Consider the following 27,904-nt stretch of genomic DNA (forward strand, 5'->3'; position numbering starts at 1 on the left):
ACCTAGGAAAAAAATGAAAATGAAACATGTCAGTTGCTTAAATTCAATTAAAAAGTACGAAGAGATCTCCTTTTACCAAACAATAGCAGGATTTGTATGTCTTCTTCTGACAGTTTGGAACAATATACAGCAGGGGTCTCGTTTGGCCTTTTTTGGCCATTCCCCCCTTAAAATAGTATACATTTTTCCCCTATTTCAGCCAAAAATTCCCCCCTCCAAAATCTTTTATTTATTTTTTGTTTTGCTTTATACCTATGTGGCCAGCTGGTATCGTGCTATTAACCTTTGATTATCTGAATATTTATGAATATTACATTTAAATATAGCAATTTTAAGTGTTGAATGGTTGGTGAAAAGATCTTCTTAAATTCCCCTTTTTCGCCCAAAACGATGCGAAATTCATCCCTCTAAGGACCCCAAGCCCCAATCCCCCAAAGTGTAGCGAGGGCCCTGTACAGTCTCTGTATACAGAAATATCCAAGGAAATCTTAGCATCTGGAATATTTTGTAAGTGATTCATTACCCTTTTCTTTATAAGAGTGCTACACTGCTAGATGAAACAAGAGCTGTCACCATAGGATGACTTATGCCCAGTGGTCAAAACTTGTGTGCGTATGGAAAGGCCTTGTCCATATACACATGCATACCAAATATTATGAAGGTTTAGTTATATCTCAAGGAACATAGAAGTAATGAGCATTTTTCGAAACCTAAACGCAGATTTCGAAACCTTAACGCGGACCCTAAGTTCAACGTCAAGGTCACAGGGGCAAACATTTTTGTGCGTATGGAAAGGCCTTGTCCATATACACATGCATACCAAATATGAAGGTTATATCTCAAGGGACATAGAAGTAATGAGCATTTTTCGAAACCTAAACGCAGATTTAGAAACCTAAACGCAGACCCCAAGTTCAACGTCAAGGTCACAGGGGTCAAAATTTGTACGCGTATTGAAAGGTCTTGTCCATATACACGTGCATACCAAATATGAAGGTTATATATCAAGGGACATAGAAGTTATGAGCATTTTTTGAAACCTAAACACAGATCTCGAAACCTGGACCCTAAGTTCAAGGTCAAGGTCACAGGGGTAAAATTTTTGTGCATATGGACAGGCCTTGTCCATATACAAATTTCTGACAAAATGCTTTCAGTGTCGTTTTGTAATACAGATCAGATTGTTAATTAAATCCTATTTTGTTGATGCTCATTAGAATCGTCTCAACAACATAGAAATTTTATCAAAAATTAAACGGTTGGAAAAGCTCTTTATCTATCTTCTGACCTCTGGATCAGAGTAATGGTGTAATGAGTATATACACAAAATATTTTACATTAAGACAAAAGAGTAATAAATTACCTTTTGATCACAGATGTTGTCAAATAAGACAGTACTAACTATTCGTTGCACCTTTCTAAGCATCGTATTGCGTCCCTGGCCTAACATGGAATAAATCATTCCAATTCTTGGAATGTGACCGGCAGTTCTACGTACTTTCTGTTCACCAGAGAGACTGTCAGGTACAAGAACAGCTAATAACACTTTAAGGAGCAATGGACAACTTGACTTCAGTTCTTGTACAACATCAATCCATTTGAAGTTCTTGAGGTCTTCATAGTCTTTAGACATAAGCACACTAACGTGTCCATGCTTCCTATATTTTTAAAACTCGCAATCATTTGCTATTTTTTTAATTACTGCATTTTCTATGTGGCCTTTCATGCCATCATGGCTGAAGAGACACTGAACTAATTGCTGTCTTGACCGTAAAGGTAGCTGGCTCATTAAATCATTTAATTCATTGTTGATCATATAGTCATCATTTTTGTTAAAGTCATTGATAAAACTATGCAGTACATGAGATTCTTCTTCATATTTCTTATATTTCTTCAGATCTTGATCTGATGTTTGTTTTTCTTTTGTCAGTTTCTTTGCAATAATCATGATCTTGCAATATGCAATTACTCTCACTCTTTTTTGAAGAAGAAATAGGGTAAACACTTATTTTGATTACAGGTGAAAGATATTGTAAATTAATTTTCTTCTTCACTACTGGTGTTGATGTTGTACTATATGTATTATCTAAACAAATTCCAGAGTCTGCAAAGGAGGAACATTCAAAGGATTCTTGGAAAACTGGGGACAGTTCAGGAAATTGAAACTTATGTTTCGAACATGCTGTAGGAGAAGCATATTCTCCTGAAACCGAAAATAATGATTTTTTCACTTTTTTTCTCTTTTCAACCGTGTCAAAGGATTCAGTTGTTGACACGGAATCAGTTGAAACACGTTTTGAATGTAATATATGTAAATCTGTTTGACAGGCTATTCTGAAGTCTGATTGAGGTGAATTAGTCTTTTTTCACAAAGGCGACAAATCAAGGCATCAGCAATATTAATTTCTCCATATTTCAACAACAAACCAGATAGTTCTTTCTTTTTTGCCGGACGCCGAATTCAACCGCCTGTCATTTCCAGTTTTAATTTCATCTTCACACACAGTGCAGATCTCACTTTTATTAACTTTCCTTGGCGTAACTTTACTATGTGTATTCATCGTCTACGGTCAAGATTGTTATTCACATTTTTTTATAAAAAAGGTTCTTATTTGACTAGAACGAGCTTTTATTCTTACCTGTTAGCTGTCAAAAAGTTCGGGAAAATGGTTCTATTTCCGGTTTGGAAATGGTACTACCGATTACTTCCCCTGAACCTCGAATAATCTCGCGATATGTTTCTAAAAATAACCGGTCAAATTTTTGACCGGTAAAATTAGCTTGTACCGACCCCTATATAGAGAGTAACGATAGATAAGGGGAGGTAACCAATCTATGTTTATGAATGAAGACGACGTCATTTGATTTTCATTGTTGTGGTGACGTCACGTTTTCGCGGAAAAGTCGAGGACGTTCGGTTAATATAATTCGCATTTATTACCTTTAAATCGCGGATAACTTATTAATGAAATCGTGCTAGAATCAATATAATCGACGTGTAATGCGTTGATTATTGCGGTAATAACCAACGGTTCGTCGTTTCGATGCTTGTCATCAAACCACTCGGGATACGCCCTCGTGGTTTAATTACTACGCATCGGAACTCCAAACCGTTGATTATTACTGTGCAAAACGCGTTGGCTATATCAATATAATTATATTTAAAATCCCAGACACGTGTTTTTACTTTTATTATATAATATTCACAATCTGGATTATTATATTTAACGTATATAACTGTATATATATTTCGGTTTCAACGCTATCAAAAAGACATGTTTGCGACAGTTTGTTAACTAAAATTCAGAGAATTTTCTTTCATGTAGAATTGTACTTGTTATACGATTAAACCTGGACCGCTTTCTTAATTTGGCTTGAAATTTAAAACCTTCAAATTATGATATTCAATTGAATAATTTTTTTTTGCGAACATGTCCCGTTTATAATTACGTTGACATACAATGTTCCAAAATAAGAAGCACGCACTTGAAAAATACGTTTGCAAACATTGATCGTACCAAATATTTGTCCGTTGCTTTTAGGAACACTTGTGCTGGAACCACAATATTCGACCTACAAATGAAAATCAGTAGTTTATGGCATTTGTCTGTTTTCACAATTGTTATGACACTATTTGACTTATTTATATTTGATTACTGTGTGGGTTATACTTTGATGCTATGCTCATCTTGTTTTCGGCTCTCTTCTTTATCGAAAGCTTTCCTTTTACATATTTACTTGAACGCAAAGAACAAAACTTCTTCAAAAGTTATAGACAAAGATTCACTATAAATATCTTTTGTTATTTATTTAAGAGAAATAGGTAATAACTTAAATGTATTAGGATGCATTCGTTGTATCTTGAATAAGTTAAATATATTCTTTTATTATAGTAGCCGATACATTGGATGAAATTCATTCATGTTTATAAAATGTTTGTCTAATATTTTAGAAAGTTGCCCTATTGCTCATAGAGAACATTGGTTTATATTATTGCGTTGTAATGTGTTACTTAGTTTGCTTTCAAGTTATGTTTTATGTTACTTAAATACAAAAGAAATCGAGTTTTTGAAATGTTAACTATAAACTTGTTTCACTTGCAGCTTTAATATAACAGATAGAACATATATGTAACCGATATATATGTATGATACGTAACCGATATTGGTATTATTCTTAAAAATTAACCATGCTTGGAAAATACCTTTATACTTTCAAAACTTGTTAACTATTTTAAGCCTACATCATATATTGTTGAATTTACTTTTTATTATATTGAAGACATAATTTTGACGAAAAAATACATTGATTAAATGAAAAATATATTATTAAAGTAACGCAGTTTTAAAAACAAAACATAACACGTATGCATTATATTTAAACAAATACATATATTAACATGTCTGAACATTCTGAAATATTTGCTCCTCAATTAACTGTGTAAGCCGCTACATCGGCACATTCCTCGCAGTGTTTACCGCACCATGCGGATATACGATACACGCTGCATTCAGGAGTAAAATCCATCAAGATCCGGACTAATAATCGGTTCACTACGTTGTATTTTTTCATTAAGTCGTTTTATTTGTTAAAAATAGTAGACATGTTCGATGTGATTTTTTCCCTTAAGCATATTAATACAATTAACTATGTAAAATAATGCATGGTGCACAAAAGACACATTAAACAACAGGTTACCATTATTGGTTGAATTAAAATATATGCCAATAAAATAACTATACAATTAGAAGTAAACGTAAAATCAATTGAAATGTGCTGAAACATTATAACTGACCATTTCGAGAAATAAAATCAGAAATAAAAACATTTAGATAAGCAGATACAAATGTTTTATTAAAACGCTTACACGTTTGAAAATGTCATCCAAAGGTACCAAACAAATCTGACAAAGAACTTCCCAGTTTACGAGAAAATGTGTTATTTCGCGGCTTCGAAAAATCATCGAATGCAAAAAAATATGCGGAACTCATTACAGCACTTTGTGCTCCTTCAAATTCAAAATAACATCGAACTCAATAGATTCCACGAAATACATAAGGGGACGCATGGTAAAACAAGACCAAATGTATCGTTGTTTCATCATAACCCTGACAAGGAGCTAGAAAGCAAAACCTCAATGGAAATAAACCAGGAATTAATGGCATGAAATCAAACGTTTGGTATCAAGCAAACAAAATAAACGGTATTGTCGGCTACCGACGAAGTCAGCAAAGCATTATTGACACGAAACGGGAAGAGGAATCTGTTTATTATCAAACCGCACAAAAAGGAAAAGCATCAATTGAAAAGTTTATGATTTTGGTATGGTATTGAAATTAGAATAGAACATGTATATGTTTATTAAGATAAAATAGAATCATATACTTAAATTGTAGTAGCATTACATTCAATAAATGACTTATTTTTCGATAAATAAAGGTCAAGTAAATACGTAGATGATAATTTAAAACGTTTATAAATATTCAAATGAACGGAAATGCGGACTCATTCCGAAAGGAATAGATCATACAATTGACTCTCAAATCCGAGCCATAATCGCCCTTTGCAAACCAACTAACCATAACATTGCTAACGGCGATTTGCCCGGATATATGGTGGGTAATAGCACTTGCACCTCACCACGTGATCTTAGTGTACCGAATACACCACACGTTCCATTGGAATGTCATTTCTAAATTTGAAATTCTTCATTTAACCGAATTATCGGATCATACTGCAATTTATTTTAGTTTTTGTTATAGAAAACAATTTTTAAAAAGACATTTCAAACAAAAGAAAACATCAACTATAATAAAATATATAATGACACATCACACACATTTGATGTGTTAATGGATGAAAATATACTAGTAATAGATATTAATTTTCAAAATCAAATTGACATTAAAACGCAATAGGTAAATGAAAATGTAGTTTGGGTATGTGTACAAGTACAAAAGAAAAAACAAATGTATAATACAAATTCGCACCCAAAACGTCAAGAAATGTTGAAAAACAAACTTGTAAAACAGCAAAAATGTACTTCAGTAACGCAAATAATTCCATTTTACAAGAATAAATTCAACACAAAAAGACAAAGTACATTAAAACACAACATACAGTACAATCAAATCGAAGATATATAGATAAGCATGCGCCTGTATATGAGTGTAACATTGCCTTGAAACAGCGTCAGAGGTTTAGAAAAGCTTTTAAAAATGTTATAAACCTAATAGAAATACAGATCAATAAAAACTGATTTAAATTTGTAATCATGTTCATGAATTAATTGGACATGAGTATATGATTATATCGATAATGAATTGCATGGACAAAATTTAAATGCACCACAAACAGGAAATGAATGACTCAATTCTTACTATGGCGTAAAACAAGAAAATAATTGCTGAAGCAACATGTAAACGATTTTCGTTCATGACATTATTGGTAATATTATATCGAGTATTATATGAATAATAACGATTATCGATATAAAATAATTATTATTATCCTACGCTAATAATCAAGTCAAAATGTAATCTTCCAACTTAGAAGTCCAATAATATTAAATGACATTGAACGCATTTGTGATAAATACAAACATAACATCAATGTCAGTAAAACAATAGTAGTTACGTTCGAAAAAAAAGAACACAAGTTTTAATTTTAGTGTATATGATGAACTGTCTGAATGTGTTAAATCAATCCAATCGTTGGATGTAACTTTATTTAGGAAATAACACGCATCTATACAACTGACTGTGGGTTATTCGACAACAAACCATCATAGAAAAATATTATTTCGATTCTAACACGATTCTAATTGATTTGGTTCAAGTTTTAGGACGTGAACTACATTTGTCAATACTCCGCCCTTCTTAGTACAAAGTTCACTATTTACTGACGTTATTGAATTGTACAAACATATGACGTCGTTTTCATTTACAAATATTTTGCAAATGACGTCACTTTCATTGAAAACAACAATCGTAGAAACTTAATGACGTCACGTTTATTGATGCTTCTGAAAAGCTGACATGCTATAAATGTTTTCTGAATTACGTTTCCTAACAAATAACATTCTTTGTAGGCGTGGTTATGCCAATAATCACCAAATATACAATTAGTTGTTTCATTACACTTATATACATGGTGCATTTATTACATTTCTTTTAGAGCGGGTTTTAGCACGTGCAGTTTACTGCAATATTTTCTTTATTTATTCGGAACTATTTTCGAAACATTAAGCTCCGCCCATAAGTTATTGCAGAATAACCCACGCTTGATTTCCTTCTTTGTCTATAGAAAACAAGTCACGCGCCGTGTTAGAATTAAGAATAATTTATTTTTAAAACATAAGATTTTGATGTGCAGCTTTGGAACAAACTCCCATATAATAAAAATATCTAGTACAAAACTCAATACTTTTAATTGTTTTGCTTTAACGTTAAAAAATCTGAGAGATCCAAAGTAGATGAAATCATAATTATTAAATTCGGAGGTAATAATTTTCATATAGTGCATCTAGTACTTTCTGTATAAGTAGTTTATTGCATGTTTAACGACACTTTTACAATCTCTATATAAATTATTAATATTGTTTATATATTGTTTATTCCGTTCGAGGTTTCGTTACTAAATTAGAGAGCTAACCAATATGAGGAGTTTGTTTCTATTATAAAAGGCAAGGTCAATCCATTTCGAAGGTTATTAGCGGTATTCATATAACAGTTTTAAATGTAGACCAACAGCATTATATTGTCAACTGGCTTGTGAAAGACACATAGTTAAGTATGTAAACAGCAACGTAATGAATTGAAATGTGAACCGTTAAGAGTTTTTATAAATAAAAGAACCAAGAAGATCATTTAACAGGTGACATATCTGTATTTTATTTGATTTTTTCCAAATGCTCGTTAGTTTTCACTCTGAAACATTTAATCGCATTGGTGTTGTTTATCATTACTGGTACTTCAATTTATCCTTATTTGGTAGAATAACATAGTGATAAAAAATGCGGAAAAACATATTTTTAAATGATTAATTTGTAAGGTGAGCTATTTATATTTCTATTAATGTAGCATATTGACAAAGTTATACAATAAAATGAAAACACGTGCAATATTAACAAAAACATTTAAAATTTACAATGCCTTAACAGTTTCTGGTTATAAATAAACACATATAACGAAGCAAACACATGTCAGTTAATAATAATACATTAAGATATAGCTCAACTCTTTAAAAATTAAGCATCTGTTTCCAAACCGACAACATACATTGTTTTAAGTGAAATATATTTTACATTTGCAAACGCAAAAAGTACATACATTCCTTGTCCAGTATACAAACATCCAACAATTGCTTTTATTTTTATGTAATACATGTATGCATGAAGACAATTTCTAAAAATTTGCGTATGTGTTCGCATCATCTAGCGCAATGCAATCTGCACAAAACTTGAACTGGTCCTACAACATAAATATTGTTTTATTTCATTTTATTTATAATCAGAACACACATGGACTGGTGTTAATATGCCAATAATACGATACAGCTACAACACAGTTGTGAATGCGAGGTATTCAAATGATTGAGGTCATGACTGTGTCTGAACTAACAATTACGGGGCATGTCATATGGGGTCTCATCGGTCCGGTCAATCTGTCAGTGATCGTTAAACACTTTTAAAATTATCTGTATTACAAATAGTATCTGAATACGGGTCATTGAGTAATTCTCTGCTGTGCGTGTATAAGGTTCACATATAGAGGCTACACAACGTACGAAGGTGGGTATAATCTGTTTTCGCCTCAGCCTCAGGTGTCTGACGACACGTGGTATGCTGACCTCACCATCAATCTCCACGTGTTCCAGAAGCGTCCATATGACCGCGAACAGACCGCTTTTGTCGGCGCCATTACTATTTTTAACATGGTATGTAAAAGCAGTCATGAGTAGTTCATAACTATATATGGATGCTGCTGTGTGAAAAAGGGATTTAATGCCCGTGCGTTACGTGTCGTCCCAGATTAGCCTGTGCAGTACGCACAGGCTAACCAGGGACGACACTTTCCGCAAAATCTTGATATTTGCTAAAAAGAGACTTTCTTTAAACGACAAATATCGCTCAAGCGGTCAGTGTCGTCCCTGATTAGCTTATGCGGACTGCACATTCTAATCTGGGACGGCACTTTACGTACATGCATTAAACCCCTTTTCAAATAGCACGGTCCATAAACATCACAGAAGTCAGTTTACACCTCTCATCATGCTTGATTGTTATAGTCTCGGTTTATTTATAACTACTCCCAGTCTACTGAAAAAACCTTTAGCACTAGTTTGAAATAGCAAATTCAATATCATAGGATATGATAATTACAGAAAGAATATCAATACATTTTATGATAGGCAATTCTTTAAATAACTGAAATAACATATCATATAATCCTTTTCTTAAGTTATGCAGGATTTCAGAAGCATATGTGTATTAACTACATTGATGCAAACTGATGTCATATTGTATTTAAGCAATAAGTTAATCCCCAAGCCCAGTAAATTGTGTGTATGTAAACCGTGTAAATCGCATGAAAAGAAAACGGATGTTTTCGTGTGCTATATGTCGATATATTTTGATCAAGTTTAAAAAGGGGTAGAAAAAGTATTGCACAACTGTTAATAACACAATCGCAGTCAATTTGTTTTTGACACTATCCCAAGGTAGTAACAAATACAAGCCCCATATTGAGTATGTGAAATGAGTACGGTAGGAATTGCAGATTAACAGCTAAACAATTATTCATCATGATTAATTATTGTTATTAAAAAGCGTAATATAATTTATTACAAAATATACATTAAATTGCATAAATATACACAAGTTCATTTTATACATAATGCAATGCATTGTTAGGGTAAGCTTAAATGTGTATACATGGATAAGTTTATTAACTTACAGGCATTGGACTAGGATGGGGGCTTCACTTCTTGTTACATTTCGCACGTGGCGCAACAGATCCATAAATAATCGAGGACTCTGGGGCAGTTCCATCGATTGCGACCAACCTGTGTACACTATCTGTGAAAATCTGTGTGTCTGTAAAGTCAACACTGCTTAGCATTATTACACGGAAAACAGGGGTCACAAAACAGTACGGCACACACTCATATTTTTAAAACAATAGGAAATAGCACTTTATCTGACCACGTATTTAGTTTAGCAATATAAAGGTTTTTTTTTCAATTTGCCAGACGAATGAATTCGTAAATAAATTAGTGAACAGCAGTTTTTGTACTGCCGTCAAAGTGCTTTTCGCGTGTTCATAAAGAAGTTAATGATTATGTCTTATGTACATTCCAAGAAATTGAGTTACTTAGTGCACTTCTGTTTACGTAACAGCCACCTTACATTTTACATGTGCAGAAATAACGGGTCGCGAAAAATATTCCATTTTCACTTTAAATATTATTTCCAAGTGTCACGATAATGTTTTACGTGTTGTTGTAGTATTTCATTTTGGGCTTACTGAAAGACGAGTGAGCGGATGCACGTAATTGAACAGGAGACTAACAGCTTACATAACGTCAAAAGTGTATACCAGAATGAATGATCAAATTGTTGGTATTTAATTAGTAATTATAATGTAATTTTTGTCCTATATCCAATTAATATTGAAAAAATACAAAAATAATGGTCTTTTAAAAAGGGGACTTAGCCAAAAATACAAATGAACCTACAAAGAAAAATATATTGAAATAGTTAGCAATTTTAACTACCTCAGTATTGTAATGTCAAGTGGGGGCTCATTTATACCTGCCACTAATACACTTTATGGCAAAACTACAAGGGCGATGGATTCCCTTTTTTTGTATTACAAAAGATATGGAAGTGCCAATAAATGTTATGTTCAAGCTGTTTGATTCATATGTCTTGTGAATCCTTTATTATAACTGCGAAGTATAGGGATTTATTGCGGCAACTAGTATTGGACGTATTCACAGAATGTTTTGTAAAAGACTGTTAAATGTAAAACTCTCAACAAATTCAATATCACTCTATGCTGAACTTGGTCGATTTCATTTATACATCGGTAGATACTTAAGAATTGTTAATTTTTTTTAAACTTCATCAACCGAAACAAGGAAAGTGTATAATTACTACTGTCAATAATATGCAAAGATTAGAAATTGAAACACAAAATAACATTTACGTTAATTTGTCCTTTTAAGTTCGATTTCTTTTTAACCAAACAGGATTTACAGATGTATGGTTGTTTCCTGAGTCAGTTATAATTGAATGTTTTATTCGTTTGTTAAAGACTAGACTCATAGATCAGTATGTATCTGAGTAGAAAGTTAATGGTGATTCATCAACTTCATTACTTTTTAATAAAGAACTTAAACCTGTATTTGAAAAATATGTGTATTTAAATGTCATTGACAATACAAAAATAGAAATATCATTGCTTAAATACGTTTATCGTCACATAATCTGTAAATTGAAACTGGTAGACATTATAACATTATCAGAAATGAAAGAATTTGTACTTTATGTAATCTTAACGATTTAGAAGACGATTATCACTTTTTACTTAGATGTCCATTTTATTTAGAAGAAAGATCCAAATACATATCAAAACACTATTCAATAAGACCAAGTATGCATACATTTTTGAAACTCTTAAATTGTAAATAAAGGTATCCTTCGGAAGTTAGCAATTTACTGTATTATTTGCTTTAATAAAAGAAACATTTTTATTTTTGTTTAACTCAACGTTAATTATGGTTATTTATTATCCGTTTGATATGAAATGAATGTACTGTGTTTTTTATCTGTTGACGCCGAATTTTGTTAACATTTTCAGTGTATTATGAAATGATTATGAAATAAATGTGATTTTTTGGCTGTTTCCTCTGTTGGGTATGAATACTCAATTCAGTGTGTACATAAACATACAACACTCTCACGTGTAATTTATTATTATCTTTATTACTATATTTTTCACGCATGTATGAATGTTTTATATTGATCATGAGCTGTAAAATGCTTAAGCGAATACAATAGTTGCTCTTGTTCTTGTTCTTATTAACCTTGACCTCTGGGTATTGCATACAATTCGCACAGTGACATTAAAACGTAAATGAAGGCTTAAAAGATTCTTTAGAACTTCAAACTAAATTAAATGTTAATTGTATATACGTTGCACCAAAATCGTGTTACGAAATAGTCCAATTTGATTCTAGTTTATCAACGTCAAATGACTGTGTTGTCCTGCCTTCGACACGTACACCCTTAGCTAAAAATACACAATTAAAATAGACTTAAACAAGTATTATTGAGTTATATAAATTCTCAACTGTTTATGGAAGTGGGACAAAGATTACCTTCTGTTTAAGAGTTAGGTCAAACGATCTTGTATAAAAGTCTGATCCGTCTTTCGGTTCACAAGATACACCAGTCAATCTTATTCCAGAAATCGACTTTGTTTCGTTTTCGCCTGGAAGACACTTTTCTTCCTGCAAATAAATTACACATTCTAAATACGCATGACGTTTGGCATGCTTTATTTAATGTTTTAAACCGTATTGCTTTAAATTTACCGTTCCAAGATTATGTGTGTCATGGAAAACAAGAATTGATGTTTTGCTAATCTTTCTGTAGTTTAATTATATTACCAAAATACACACATGTTTGTAATAGATTGCAGTTTTGTAAAAGTTTTTTTAAGTTGCTTCCATTATATCATATCTTCCAATGGGCATAACGAAGTGATGGCAATGAATTCCACCCGTGTTTAATCGGGTTTTAAGTTCATCATACAAGACCATACGTATTGTGCTCACCTCCGACATGGAATCATCAAAGGAGATAATCAGTTCAATTTCCTTTTCACATATCAGTCTACAGAAGTCCACAAAACTGTGTTCTAGAGGAGCTTGTGTGATGATGAATCTTGTCGGCAGCTTGAAACTCTATTGCAAATAAAAGGATTAGTACTTAATGTATCAATGCGTTTTTATTAAATGCGGTTAAAAATATATAAATTCATATTTGCAGCACAGAAACATACGAATCGAACTGTGGGACTTTTGTTAAATAAACACAGTCAATACATGTAAACATGGTTGCATACCGTTGTGGATTTAACAATTGCCCTTGCCCATAATGTTTTATGACGCTATCAAGGTGACCATGGTTAAACGTGGTCTTTAAACCATCGTGAATAATCGCTTGTTATGTTAATTTTATTAATTATTTGTACCTATTACATAATATGTGTCATTTCAGATAATGTAAGTTATGTCAGATTAGTTTCCAAGTACACATAAGAACATATATGAATGTCATATAACATAAAATACACTGGGTAAAATATATGAAATTTGGAGATATATACAGAGCAGAACCCATAACATTACTTCTGTCATAGGCTGTATGTTACAATAAATCAGTGCACTCGTCAAACATGTTCTTTTGGCAACGTGGTTAATCGCATTAAAGAGCCATTGTCGACTAAGGATTGATCATGTTTTTTAAGACCAGGATCAATCACTTTTCATGGTCTTATAGTTTAAAATTAAATTAATCATAGACCGTGTGGTTTAAAGACAATGATTTAGTACAGTTGTCAACCATTGTTTAATTATGATCTTTTGGCTTTGAGTATTAGTTGCAACTTGCATAGATAACTTAACAGTGTCTTTTTATATTTTATAATGCCCAAACAAATGAAATGGGAAACGTTTAAAGCATATTATACTGATACGGATGATGACTGTTTAAAATAATGATGGTGACAGCAACAATAATCACGATTTAATAGATTTTAAGTTCTTATTTTCAGCATTGATTCATCGGCAAACAAGATAAAAAAAGACAAACTCTAGTACCATGAACAATGGTAATGGCCAACTATAGTTAAAGCCACACACCTTGAAAAGAAGTACACGTTAATCAATACATATAGATGCAATTTGAAAGTGTGCAAAATTGCCATTAAATCTATATCCTAGTTGGCAAGTAATTTATTATTTGTTTACATTTTAAAACCGAAAGTAGGATTTCAATACGTATACATACATTTTGACAAACGCGATAAGTTTTACAGCGCAAAAAGACGGATTTCTACCTTGTAATCACCAGATATATTCTAATTGAGAAAGATAAAATTAAATCTATAGCTTAGTTAGCCAGTAGTTTATTATTTTTCAAACGGTACCGCTGTTAAAACCGAAAGAAGGATTTCTAGACGTATACGTCCACTTCGACAAACGCGATTATTTTTAAGTTTGAAAGCGAAAAAGAGACGGATTTCTACATTGTAACCACCAGATATATTCTAAATGGCATAGATACAATATGTTTCTTATTTATACTTAAATTTACTATGCCATGTATTTCATTTCAAGGTGTGTGGCTTTAATCTTTAAACAAATTTATTTGCAAAAGTCCTTTCAAAATAAAAGACAAGTGAACTAAGAACATGACAGCGGCTTTAAAGTGCATATTTTTCAAATACATTTAAACATGTTAAATATTGACATTATTTTATGGTATACAAAACACTGTCTTTGAATATTGGCAGACATAATTCAAATCATAACAAATCGAAGTCATTAACATTTGAACATCATACGTAAATGCCATGTTTGACGAATACTATCATAGTAATTTAAGTGTCAAGATGTATGCAATTGAAACTGATATAATTAAAAACAATATTGAAGCAAATAATATTTAATGTATAATACAGTTTGGTTAGCACTTACTGGCATTATAACAGCATTGATGTAATCGGTCGTGCTCGGAATGTCGGACGACAAATATGGGCGATAACTATCAGCTGAAAATTAATTACATGTTAATTTAAGAAGCACAAATATCACATTAGGTTGTATGCACAATGTAAAGCAAATTCACTGTGTGTTTAAATGCAATTGTGTTGTAATTATGGCAATGCCTTCTACCAACATACTCTTTAACAAACATACCGAATTTAAACAATTTGTCAATAAACCCATTTAATCCACAACAATTAAAAAAAAACAACAAAACCACTAGAGCAATCTTTTGTATATATAAGGCTATGTATTATTCTTCATACCAGCCAGGATGTCCATTGATCTATTTTTTGACTGATTCTCATTGGTCGTTGCCGATTTGTACGTGTTATCGTCTGGAAAGAGTGACTCCTCGGTGCTTAAATCCTGATACATATTTCCATGCTTGAGATATTGAAAGGCTCACAATAATAATACTATTAATGCGTTCTCTCAATGTAACATCTTTTGGTTTACACTGGTTCTGTTTTTACATGTTTCGAATGGAACGTTAATGTATATTAATATGTTTTGAAAACACATGTTGTGCAGTTGCGAATTTCAAAATGCATAGTCAATATGTCCGACAACTCATGAAAAGTAACATAAATGCGACATTATCAACATGTCTTTATAACTCGCGGTTAATTATTGTATTCCCTGTTATCAAACTTACTAAATACTGTTCTTTGAGCCCCATATTATCTCCACTTAGCTGCTCGGTAGTCACGGGTTTGGAAGGCAGTACCAACATTTCAAGCATCAGCTTGTACAGATATCGGTACTGGCTCTGGAATGATGGCCGATTGTATTTTAATAATTTTTTTTATCACTTTTATACTTAATTACGTTGTACAGCGAACATCTGCCGCGGTCTTGACGTATGTCTTTTTTTTCCATGCAATAAGATGCCGCTTTTATTGGGAAAATAACTGTACAATACATACATTTGTATGAGTGTTTTCTTTGTAAAAAACAACAACAAAGATTTGAACAAGTGTTCAATCTTCAGATATAACGAAACTATTTATCGGCTTGATATACTTACGGCAGTCTGCACCATGTTGACCCTTTGAGCGCGCAGTTTTGTCACACACTGTGGGATATCAATGTTCCCGGTCTCTTTTCCCTGATCGTAGAGATAGTCCATTGCAATGAAGGTCCCGGTGCGCCCAACACCAGCGCTGACAGCAGAAACAAACACAATCGTTACTCAATTCAAAACCCAATAAGTAATCAAACCAATCCATTTTTAACCGATGCCATTTTTCGAATGTGTTGTTTTGGTACAGGGTGTATAAAATTGCTCAGCATGTTAATGAAGTTGTAGAGTCTTGCTTAATTTAAGTACGCTATTGCAAATATATATTGTGCACACTTTTGAACTAGATATCTTTGCAAATGTTTTGTGGATATCGTGTGTATTCAAATTCCAAACAAAAACGATTTGAATATAGACCAGTAGCCCTCCAGATCAATAGACGTCTTCCTTTTCTCCCAAGTAAACATCTTACCCGACGTGTATCCAAAACGGGCAAGCAGGGTATAAGGTTCACATATATAGTCAAGAAACGAAATCAAAACCATTAATGTTACGAAGATGTGTGTTATCATATGAGTTGTGTTTCATATACAATATGTGCAGCAATATAAATGATTCCCATCGCGCGCACTAAACAACAGTCTGAAATACGAAAGTGCTACTTCTTATTCTACCTGCAATGTATTAGCCATGGTTGTTTGGCGGTTCTCTTTTGACACCTTATCTTTCTCCAGAATTGAACTAGGCTTGTGCTGCTGGTTGGCACGCTTTTATCGGGCCAAGTAGTGTAGTGAAACTGGGTCACGTTGCGAGAAACATGTGGTTTATCCTGCAATTGATTGCTCATTTATAGACTTTTACTACTTCTTCATTTCACATTAATACATTATAGAAATTACCGACGCACTAGAAATATTGTTTCACCTCCGGAACAATATTTACTCGACAAAAATGGCATTTGAACTATTGTACCAAATATTTTACTTATTGAAGAATGTGTCGTAAAACGAAAGTATCATTTCGGCATTGGTATCTTTAAGATTTGAAAATGGAACTACAAGGATCAAAACAAACCTTTTCATGCAGTGTAATCGTTCGAATTGTATAACATGAATAGTCTTTTTCTTCTGAAAGTGTGACCGCAAAGGTTCAGTGTATTATCGGTTTGCTTTCGCCCCAGTATTTCAAACATTTCATCTGAAATTCGCAAGTTTATATGAACAACGATTACAAAATAATAATCATTGCGTTTTCTTTATGTTAAGTCGTTTTACTACAAGTGTGTTATGATGTATGTTTCACTCAATTCAGTGATAATTTTATATTACTTGCTTAATGTACATTTCACAAATTTCAAATTGCCATATCCCTTATGTAAATAGATTTTTTTAAGAATTGCTTTTCTATTTGAAAACTATGATTTAATCTTAATTTATTTCTAATTCGTAATACTTGTTATCTTTTATAAAAAATGGTTGAATAATTTTTGTTTATATTCATCGTATATTACATTCTTATTTTTATTTTATCCTCAAAATGACAAATGATGGAAAAATAAAAGGCATAACGGCATGTATTCGAATATTCATGTTTTTAAGGCAACAATTAACATAATTTTATCCAAATAATTCTCGAGCACACGTCCCTGACTTTGAAGTCAGAAACAGAGATTGGTACACGCACCTTTCCTTCTTCAACGAGTTTCGTAGCCATAACAATAATAAAGACGTCTTGTTCCCACACCATTCTCCAAAAATCGCCTATAAGTGGATTGACTGGACCTGAAGGCATGCAAGTGTTAGGCATTATACAAAGCACATTAACAATGCATTTCCGTCTGGTAGTATATGGTGTAATGCTTTATTGTCTTTTGATGTTTAGGAAATTGATCAGCCGCGTAATATTTAATATTAGCGAATTTATTCCCCGATAATTTATATCGAGTTTTATTTTTTATTATACATATACATGTAATATCATCAGTAATTTACCCGATCCGTTGACATGAACATATAATGTTTTAATGCATGCGTAGAAACTGTTTTACCTTGAGATGCAATATACTTTTTTTCTTCCATGTAGCCCTACACAAAAACATATACACAGGCTGATCATATATTTTATATCAATAACAATAATAAAATAGTTAGACCGTTAACACTTTCTTTAATATGACATTCATCTTAACAAACTACGTATAAACGTGTTCGAAAAATTCCTAACGGATAATACTCGAATTACACTTTCATACACATGTTTTACACCACAAAATATTTGACCGAGTGATGGTTCCTACTTAATCTCATTTATACAACGCTGCTAACTTTCTTCAAACAATATATACATGTTTTTGATTTTGTCATATAACTTGGCTTTATATTGTTTTTTTCAAGGTCATACTATTTATATGTATAATGCACTATCTATAGGCTCTTCATTGTCAACCATAAATGTCTAACGTACATCGACATGGCAGGCGTTGATGTAGTCGGAATTCGGTTCATCAGCGATTGTTCTGAGAATCACTCGAGAATGGTCGTCTGCAAGGACAAACAAGTGATCCAATTATATTTCTTAACCGCTGTACATTTGTTAAAATAGTTCGAGCTTTTAATTGCGGTAATACTAGTATAGTTATGTATTTCAACGATGGTTAGATCATAATTATAAAACTGTTTTTCTTCAAAATTGTCATACAATTTAATAAAATATTGTTATTATAAAAATTATTATTATCATGTATAATAGTAATAATAATAATTATTTAAATTATAATAATAGCAATTACAAAAAGAACAAGATGACGATAAGAAACTTAGAAAATGATTAATTACCATAATAAGTATAGTATTATTATCAATATAAATATAATAATAATAATAACAATTATTATAATAAGTAGTAGTATAAGTATTAATATTATTATTGTTATTATTATTATAATTATTATTATTATTATTATTATTATTATTATTATTATTATTATTATTATTATTGCTATTATTATTATTATTATTATTATTATTATTATTATTATTATTATTATTAAAACGCTTACATACAAGCATGTTAAAGCCATATTATAAAGACATAATGCATTAGGTATAGACGAAATATATACACAATGTGTAACACTTGAATAAGAAGGTAATATTATTTAATACTGCATATATTTAAAGCGTCTTTGCTTTTTTATCCTGCTAATATCTAACTTACATGCATACATATCCTTGTATCTATTTTTGCCTGTGGCTGCAGATGCCACAATCGTCGGATGTTGAAGACCATATGGTATTTTCTGTTTAAAAGCCGATTATTTATCAAAACGAAAATGGTAGATTTGCTTATATTAAAATAGTCTATTTAACCATTGGAATTGGTATCAATCATTAGTTTATGCATTACTTCATTTTGATGAAACGACATTCTTTGAAAGGGATGGCTAACGTTTGAAATGTATATATATATATATATATTTATGTATTTATTTATTTTTATTTATATTATATATTATAATATCTTATTATATATATATTTATTTATATTTATATTTATTTATTTATGTATTTATTTATTTATATTTATATTATATATATATATTTATTTGTTTATATATACATGTAATAATTTGGAAAAAAACATCATCGACATTTTACTAACTAAATGCACGGTCAATATTGCAGACTGCATTAATAATAACATTGCATAAACATAACTTTTGCCAAGTCATGTTATACTTACATCAAAATCTTGCTGGAAGATTGTTTTGTTCTGGTAGTTGTCTCGTACGAACTCTTGCAGTTTATCGACAGCAATGAGACGTATTTCAGTACGCTTACGTTTTCTATGTAGTGGTTCGCTGTTGTAGTAAAGACCGTCTTCTTCTGGCGACCCTGTGTTTGCATACACTGCGTTTAAAATGGCTCCATTTGGGCCTTTCAGAGGTTTAGTATCTGACGTTGTCGGCGTTTGGTCGATTTCTGCAAAGTCAGACAATTATTCAATACATTTTGTATAAGACCTATACTATAGAAACAAAAATGCAAATATAATTTTTTGTATTAAGTTTACAAAACGGACAACTTACTAAAATCTTTACCATTCTGAATTGCAACAGGAATGTCGTCGAACTGGTGTCTGAAACGAAAATTTTACAGTTGTAAGCAGAAAACAATAATTGTTATTTCAAAATGAAGTCTAGTCTATGTCCTCAGTGAATAAAATTGCGTGCGTGTCCACTATTAAGACTAATGAAGCATGTCATATATCTTTTAACAGTGCGTAATATACAACATATGGCAAAATGTTTACTAGATACAAAATTGCAAAACGTAAATCACCTTTTTGTTGGTGTTGAACGCCTTCTTCTTATTGCAATAATTGATACAATGACGATTGCGATTATAACAATACCCCCAATCGAACCACCAACAGCTGGTCCTATGAGCTCAGACTGAATAACTGAAACCAGGAATTCAATGTATATAATTGTGAACATTAGTTTCATTTAATATCTGATTGTGTTACATAAGATACTGTGTATCAAACATATTGTTTAAAGAAAACTGATACAATGTAATTGCCTTCCTTACGTTGTGTAATACAAAGATCGCATTCAAAGCCTGTTTCACAGCCTTGTGGACATTTGCCCACGCTCAGTGCAAATACTTGCAGGACGAATACGCGGCTGTGCTTGTCAACAGCCAGTTTGACAATTCAACCTCTAGATTGTTTCGAACTCTTTAAAAGAACACATCAGGGTTGAACGCGGAATCATTGGAGACGTTGCGGTCGGCTGCAACGTTAACTGCAGTTAGCCGACCGAAACGAGATGGTTACTCTACTAATCAGCAAGCTAGAGGTCGTGGACGTGGATACGGTCAGCGCTTTGAGACTCTTTCAGTGGATTTTCTCGTCGAGGCTTCCCGCAGAACCGCAGGGAAAAACTCTTCATCAGCGGCAGCTGGATCAAAGGACGAGTAGCTTCCATTGGATTTCGATAACGAATCACCGGTTCATGAGAATACCGGATCGTGAGAACTACATCACAACATGTGACGTAATGTGTGTGCTTTCTTTTGAGATTTTTTTCATGTAGTTCATTCTTTATTCTGCATGTATGGGTGTTTCAAGTTTGAAACAAAACATTGACTCATGGATAGGTATTTGAGCGCCTGATTACGTGATCAAGTGGCTCTCCAATGGAGTAACAGTGCCTTTTAAAACTCAGATGACGCCTTTCGAACTTGAAAATCACTTATTTAGTAAAACACAAGTAACATTTGTTGATTCTGAGATTGATAGATTTCTTTCATTAGGATTTATTGAAGAGACAAATATAAAACCCTATTGTGTAAGCCCTTCGGGTGTTGAGCCGAAGAAAAACAATAAACTTCGTTTGATAACTGATCTGCGTCAATTGAACTCAAATTGTGACACACCTAGTTACAGGAATGAAGACATCCGTGACGCAGTTAAGTTAATTGAACCAGGTTTATCACTACCGACATTAAAGACGGTTTCTTTTATATTCCAGTTCATAAAGATCATAGGCAGTATTTAGGTTTTAAGTGGAGAAACAAGTATTTTCAGTGGTGTGTTCTCAACTTGTACACTATTTAGGGAATTAGTGAAGGAAATAGGTTATATAGGTCGTATAGATATGGTTACTCGGGAATTGTGTATATGTTATGGATATGGCATTATGTATATGCAATTAAATTGTCATTAAATTACAATACGAGTTTGTCTTCGTGACGTATATTTAACAAAACTGTGTTCTCATATTCAGTAATTACTACGATAATGCATTCTGTGCACTCGTATATTAAAAATCATATAAGTATTGTTGTTCAATAATCTGATATAAGCTATGACGAAAATATGCTTAATTGTTTGTGAAATTAACCGATAGACATGTAAATGTATAAAGCTTTATACAAGCGGTCGTTTCAGCAGTGGAATCGTTACCTCGTTTTAATGAATTGCATAACATATATCTTGTATACAGATCTGCAATTAATTATCAGATAGTTTTTTAACATAAACTGATTATTATTGAACGGTATTGTTGATGCTATTCATAATGCAAACAATTTAGCGTCGTATTAATTTCAAAGATATTCTTACAATATTTCTATGATGAATTGTTAGATTGAAAGTTGTATTTTACCTTCAATGCACATCGTCCCGTTATATCGGGTTCACATTCCCCAGGGCATACGCCGTACAGTTTGTTACATGACACCTTGTTTTTACAATTACCACAAATGTTCTCACATGCAAGACCATACCGTTCGTTTTCACATTCTGTTTTATAAAACGTAAAGTATAACCTATATTCATTTAACTAAGTAATGCGGGATGTTTTCATTATTAAATTGTGGCCATCATTCCAATAACGATATAGGGAAAGTTTCGTATTTACTAATAGCATATATATAGTCGAGTCGTACACTTTTTAAACAAAGACATATTTTGTGAAACGTAATTTATAAAGTGTCAATTATTATTCAATATTTTAAATGAGAATACTGTCAATAAGAATTTGAAGTGAAGCATACCACCAATGCAGAGAGAACCTGTGTATCCTGCAGCACATCCATCTGGACACATACCGGAAGTCTTATTACAGGCAGTGTTGTTCAGACATTTACCACATTGGGTAAGACAGCTCTGGCCGTACCATCCGTTGTCGCAAGCTATGTGAACACATTTTCATTGAAATCATCGCTGATTTAACATATTAACGACGTATTCACATATAGTTGGTGTAACATTTCGATTTTTTATCAACTTGCGCATTTGCAAAACAAATTGTGAGAATAAAATATGGCAGCACTAATGAAAAACGTTTTTTTTTCTATCTTTTCACCATTGATTACAAAATGAAAATTAACAGTAAAATATACATCACTGAGGCTATTACCAGGTTAAATGTACGTGCATGTGCAAGGTTGGTTTTGTTAGTGAACGAAATAAGATTATTATGATTTAAATATTGCATGTATGGTATACTCATTTATCAAAGTTCAATAACAACTAATAATTTATTTAAGATACATAGCATTTGGCTACAATAGTTAAGTTACTAAAGTATTTTTTTGTATACCTAATGATAAAATATGACATATCTGCAGTGAAATAACAGCAGTGAAAATAAACAAATTGTTATTTTCACCGGTGAAAATAACACATTTTCGAAACTACTTTTCTATTTTTAGATTATCATATCAAGATTATCATATTTTTTATGATCACGAGTGAATTAAAATCGGTATTCAACCGAATCCAACAATTTCACCGTTTATTTACATTATAAAACAGTTAACCTGGAAAATTTCAAAGTAATAATGACGTCATTTTGTGTATTGAAATTTATTTTGGAACGTCACGGGAGAAAGGGTAACTTTTCAGCGAAAGGGAAACAGCTGTTAATTATTTTCTTGAAAAAGGGGCATGAAAGAAACTGAAAATGTGTTCATGTCAGTGTAAGATCGTCTGTTATTTCACTCGTGATCGTAGAAAAATGATATTTTCACGAGTGGCGCAAATATATTTTCTATGATAACTCTTGAAATAACAAACGATCTTACACTGACATGAACAAATATCCTCTATTTATTATATGTCCTGTAAATAAAAAGAATGCCATTGGATGAGACAAACACACACGCAAAATTACCTCACAATCGGGCAATATATTTTTTATTAATCGACTGAAACCATTTTCAAACTCGACATTTATATCAGTAGAACAACATAATGTTACAAGTTTCATGATGATTGGGGAAAAAAATCCAAAGTAGTATTCAGGTATTTTAAATTGGCATTCTAACTTAGTTTTTGACCCAACATGACCAAATATCGAACTATGCTGAGGTAACACAAGTTTATTGTTCGCACATGTTTTCAAGATTTGTCAATAATACAGCTTATGAGTGTTAATCATTTAGAATGTTTAATACCGCATGTACAAAAATAGCTTTCTCTGATTAGATCAAACTATTTATATTTCTACTTTCTGAGCTAGACCAAAACCTGTGTTATTTAAGTAAAGTAAAATACAGACATACAGACAAATGTGTTATCGCGATCTGTTACCAATTTTGAGCATACAACTTTGAATATAAGTACTTATTGAAACATAAATGTTAATTTCTTGGCACATAATTATGACATACTTTTCATAGTTAAAACATTTCTAACACATATTCATATTTCAACAGTATATTATTTTAAGGGGAACAACTTTGATTGAACAAATCAGTAAGCCAGTAGGTAGTACAGGTTATCTTTCTTGAAAAAGAAGCTGCAAAAGTAAATAGATCACTTATGTATATTTAAAAAGTTATCGGCAAAATTAGATTCAGCTATTGACATAAAACGTATAGTCTTAACAGTCAAGAAGGATTGAAGAGCAACAAGTATTGTTATAAAAGTGAATTGAGCTGTATGTCACTTTCTTGGGAAAAAATTATAATGGTAAAATTCATCATCATCATCGTCATTATCGTCATCGTCATCGTCATCATCATCATCATCATCATTATCATCATCATCATCATTATCATCATCATCATCATCATCATCATCATCATCATCATCATCATCATCATCATCATCATCATCATCATCATCATCATCATCATCATCACCATCATTATCATCATCAGCAGCAGCAGCCGCAGCAATAGCAACAGCAGCAGTATCATCATTGACATCGTCATCGTCATTGTCCTCTTCATCTTCATCATCATCATCATTATCATAATCATCATCAGCATCATCATTATCATCATCATCATCATCATCATCATCATCATCATCATCATCATCATCATCATCATCATCATCATCATCATCATCATCATCATCATATCATCATCATCATCATCATCATCATCATCATCATCATCATCATCATCATCATCATCATCATCATCATCATCATCATCATCATCATCATCATCATCATCATCATCACCACCATCATCATCATCATCATCATCATCATCATCATCATCATCATCATCATCATCATCATCATCATCATCATTATCATTATTATCATCATCATCATCATCATCATCATCATCATTATCATCATCGCCCCCTGACTGAAATATTTTTTTACTGACGGACCCATTTTTACCTAGGACTAGATATCATTAAAAAGTATGTTCTGAGCAAGTTTGATGATGAGTGGACTACATAAGTGACTTCTGAAAGGTTTAAAAACTTTCAGTATATTTATATTAAGGCAAACGCGCCACCCCCTGGAGACCAAAATTACAACAAACCGAACAATTTTTTATTGTAAGAACAAATGTTCTAAACGATGTCATGAATATCTGACCGTACGTGTGTTTTCTATACTGACGACAAGGTTTTACATGAAATTGCCCGACCTCCTGGCGATCGTGTTTTTTTTTTTCTACAGACTATCGAAACTCGGCTTGGGTATAACAATAAAAGGTTTTTGACCGAACTGCATGAAGTTTTTTTTAAATAAATGTATATTTTAAAGTGTTAACAGGTTTAACAACTTGTATTTTAGACATATAAGGAAAATGGCCCGCTCCCCTCCCCCCACCCCATTTGACGGCAATGTTGTTAAAACGACCGGAATCATTTTCGAATTCAGATATTATGTATTGTTCTGACCAAGTTTCTGAGCGGTGAACTATAACGTATATGTCTAAATGTCAAGAAGGTTTTTTTCAATTTGACCTAGTTACTTAGTTTCTATTATGTACGTGATCCAGTTTCGAACTCAGCCAATATATTGTTGGGACAAATCGTGTGCCCACGTTTCGTGACTATCTACCAATAATTGTGGCCTCTAGAGTGTTAATAAGTTAAATGTTGACGACGGACGACGCACGACGAACAACGGTAAAGACGATCACAAAAGCCAGCCATGATCACCTCGTACTCACGTGAGCTAAATTGTGTCTCAATATAGTGTTGTTGGGTTCAAAAGTTACAATTCTCAATATATTTTAGGGAGTATAATTCAAGAAACCCCACCTTTTATTTTTCGTTCATAATGAATTTGTATGTAGATAAACAGATTTAAACGAAGGTTTGTTTCTTTATCAATAATTCCTTGTTGTGTATTTGTCAAATATATAAGACGCAAATTTGAACCTTGCTCTGGCATATATTTAGTTTACTGATCTATTCTGTTCGGACTTTAGCAAATTAACACCTTCAACATGCACTGAATATTTATGAACTGTGTTTTATTTCGTTGTTTTTTTCTCTTTGGGCCAACAAATACATATTTGCAGTTATATATTTATCAGCGTGTCTAAAAATGCGACTACTGCATTTTTATATGGGGACATTCAACTAACAAACTTATTGTACATTCATTTATAATGTACCGTCTTTGCACATCGTCCCGTTATATCCGGGTTCACATTCCCCAGGGCAGACGCCGGAAACCTTGTTACAGGGCACCTTGTTCTGACAATTACCACACATGTTCTGACATCGAAGACCATGCGATCCGTTTTCACATTCTGTTCAATAAATATTCAAGTATAACTCTACATATTTATTAAGTACTGGCATCGATGTTTTCATCATCACGTACTTATCAGCAGTAAAATTTAGGAAAACGATTTCGGAAATGATTCATATTCCCTTACTACATATAAATCGATCTAATCACAAGAAGTTAATAAAGATTCAATTATTATTTAATATATAAAGCACTGTCAATCGAACAAAAAGAAAGTACCGTCTTTGCAGAGAGAACCGTTATATCCTGCAGCACATCCAGGACATACACCAGATGTCTTATTACAGTAAGCGTTGTTCAGACAATAACCACATTGCGTCAGACAGTCTCGGCCGTACAATCCGTTGTCGCAAGCTGTTTATTTAAAGTGAAAGTTACACTATTTTCTTAAAGAACGTATTGACCACTCAAAATTAAAACGTTGACATCAAATGTATAATCTTTACGCTGTCGTGAAAGATATAAAAGTGTTGAATTAAAGCGTATTTAAGCTTCATTGTAATAAGCACACGAAATACCTTTCCAAGCATGTATGCGTCTGTCATGATAATATATGTACATGTTCAAACTACGTGGTCTCAAACAGTTTTAAGTCGCTCTTCGACGACCTTCAATTTGTTTTAATTTACATGTTTGTACATACGGCCCTTTCCGTGCACATATTCACATTGATTCTACTTTTTTAAAGGCATATGATGATATATAAAACCTTGTTGCATCATAGTTTTCGGAACAAATAATGTTCGTCAAATGAATTGTTTTTAATATATCACACAACAACTATAATAATAACAATTTAAGTGTTTTGTCAAAAGACCGATTCTGTTTTTTAAATGTTATAAATACCTTTATGAAACATAATTAGAAATATTATTGATTCTAAATGTGGGTTGTTGCTCGTGTTTTTATTGACTTTTATTTCTTTCCATGAATTAATTACCGTACATTGAATCGTGTAAACGACCTGGACAATTGATAAATAGTTTACTTTCGTTGCATGCGGCTCCTCTCCAGCCAGCCTGACATCCTGACCCACAGGTACCGTTTATCGTGTCACAAGGTCCTTTCAGACAATGACATCTGCTTTCACAATTAGGGCCATAGGTTCCATTCATGCAATCTAACAAACAGTTCAATTATGATAACTAGAAACATTTTGTCTTCAGAAAAAAAATGCGTTCTTATAAAGTTTTCAAGCCTGATTGTTTCGTTAAAAAAACACTAATATAAATTTATTGCTTATAATTGTAGCTAAAACGATTAACTGCAAAACATCAAAATTATATTATATTATTTCTTATTCAATGAATATGCTTTACCTTCTTGTCGGTAAACTTCTATTTCGCATATTGTCATATATTCTGTCTCAAGACCTATCACGCGTATTGCTTGCATAGCCTGTGGCGGACGTATATCATAGGTTCGTTTGATGTCAGAAAAAAGAGTGGCATTTTGTTCGGTCATATGATGTTCGTCATAACCACCAACCATTACAATATTCCTTAGCTGAT

General features: G+C 32.3%; 2 protein-coding genes across 2 annotated transcripts; both read right to left on the minus strand.

Moving 5' to 3' along the window:
• Positions 1-4,461: 4,461 nt before the first annotated feature.
• Positions 4,462-16,682, minus strand: LOC127876668 (receptor-type tyrosine-protein phosphatase mu-like). The gene is made up of 10 exons (XM_052422030.1): positions 16,537-16,682; positions 15,869-16,004; positions 15,497-15,610; positions 15,105-15,207; positions 14,770-14,843; positions 12,844-12,972; positions 12,385-12,516; positions 9,957-10,096; positions 8,788-8,923; positions 4,462-8,471 (listed from the first exon to the last, which is right to left on the minus strand). The coding sequence occupies exons 2-10, from the start codon at positions 15,968-15,970 to the stop codon at positions 8,406-8,408; spliced, it is 996 nt and encodes a 331-aa protein (XP_052277990.1). The 5' UTR covers positions 15,971-16,004; positions 16,537-16,682; the 3' UTR covers positions 4,462-8,405.
• On the minus strand, positions 16,544-27,903 carry LOC127876667 (uncharacterized). Its single transcript, XM_052422029.1, has 14 exons — positions 27,713-27,903; positions 27,382-27,513; positions 26,613-26,747; positions 26,254-26,391; positions 22,426-22,563; positions 20,203-20,323; positions 19,950-19,999; positions 19,604-19,842; positions 19,079-19,160; positions 18,326-18,402; positions 17,910-17,946; positions 17,546-17,643; positions 16,937-17,059; positions 16,544-16,691 (listed from the first exon to the last, which is right to left on the minus strand). The coding sequence occupies exons 1-13, from the start codon at positions 27,882-27,884 to the stop codon at positions 17,012-17,014; spliced, it is 1,467 nt and encodes a 488-aa protein (XP_052277989.1). The 5' UTR covers positions 27,885-27,903; the 3' UTR covers positions 16,544-16,691; positions 16,937-17,011.
• Position 27,904: the final 1 nt, after the last annotated feature.

The sequence above is a fragment of the Dreissena polymorpha genome, chromosome 4 (assembly GCF_020536995.1).
Source record: "Dreissena polymorpha isolate Duluth1 chromosome 4, UMN_Dpol_1.0, whole genome shotgun sequence".
Lineage (NCBI taxonomy): Eukaryota > Metazoa > Mollusca > Bivalvia > Myida > Dreissenidae > Dreissena > Dreissena polymorpha.

Bases quoted from the DNA above. Each gene is read 5' to 3' on its own strand.
- LOC127876667 (XM_052422029.1), bottom strand. From the start codon at position 27,884: ATGGTTGGTGGTTATGACGAACATCATATGACCGAACAAAATGCCACT. The intron at 26,748-27,381 runs GTAAACTATTTA...TTAAATAAACAG, and splicing joins AGGAGCCGCATGCAACGAAA to CTTGCGACAACGGATTGTAC. The intron at 20,324-22,425 runs GTATGCTTCACT...TCCTGGTTTCAG, and splicing joins AGGTTCTCTCTGCATTGGTG to TTATTCAGTCTGAGCTCATA.
- LOC127876668 (XM_052422030.1), bottom strand. From the start codon at position 15,970: ATGGACTATCTCTACGATCAGGGAAAAGAGACCGGGAACATTGATATC. The intron at 14,844-15,104 runs GTATGAAGAATA...ATTAATTTTCAG, and splicing joins ATCAATGGACATCCTGGCTG to CTGATAGTTATCGCCCATAT. The intron at 8,472-8,787 runs GTACGTTGTGTA...TTTATGTTGTAG, and splicing joins AACAGATTATACCCACCTTC to GACCAGTTCAAGTTTTGTGC.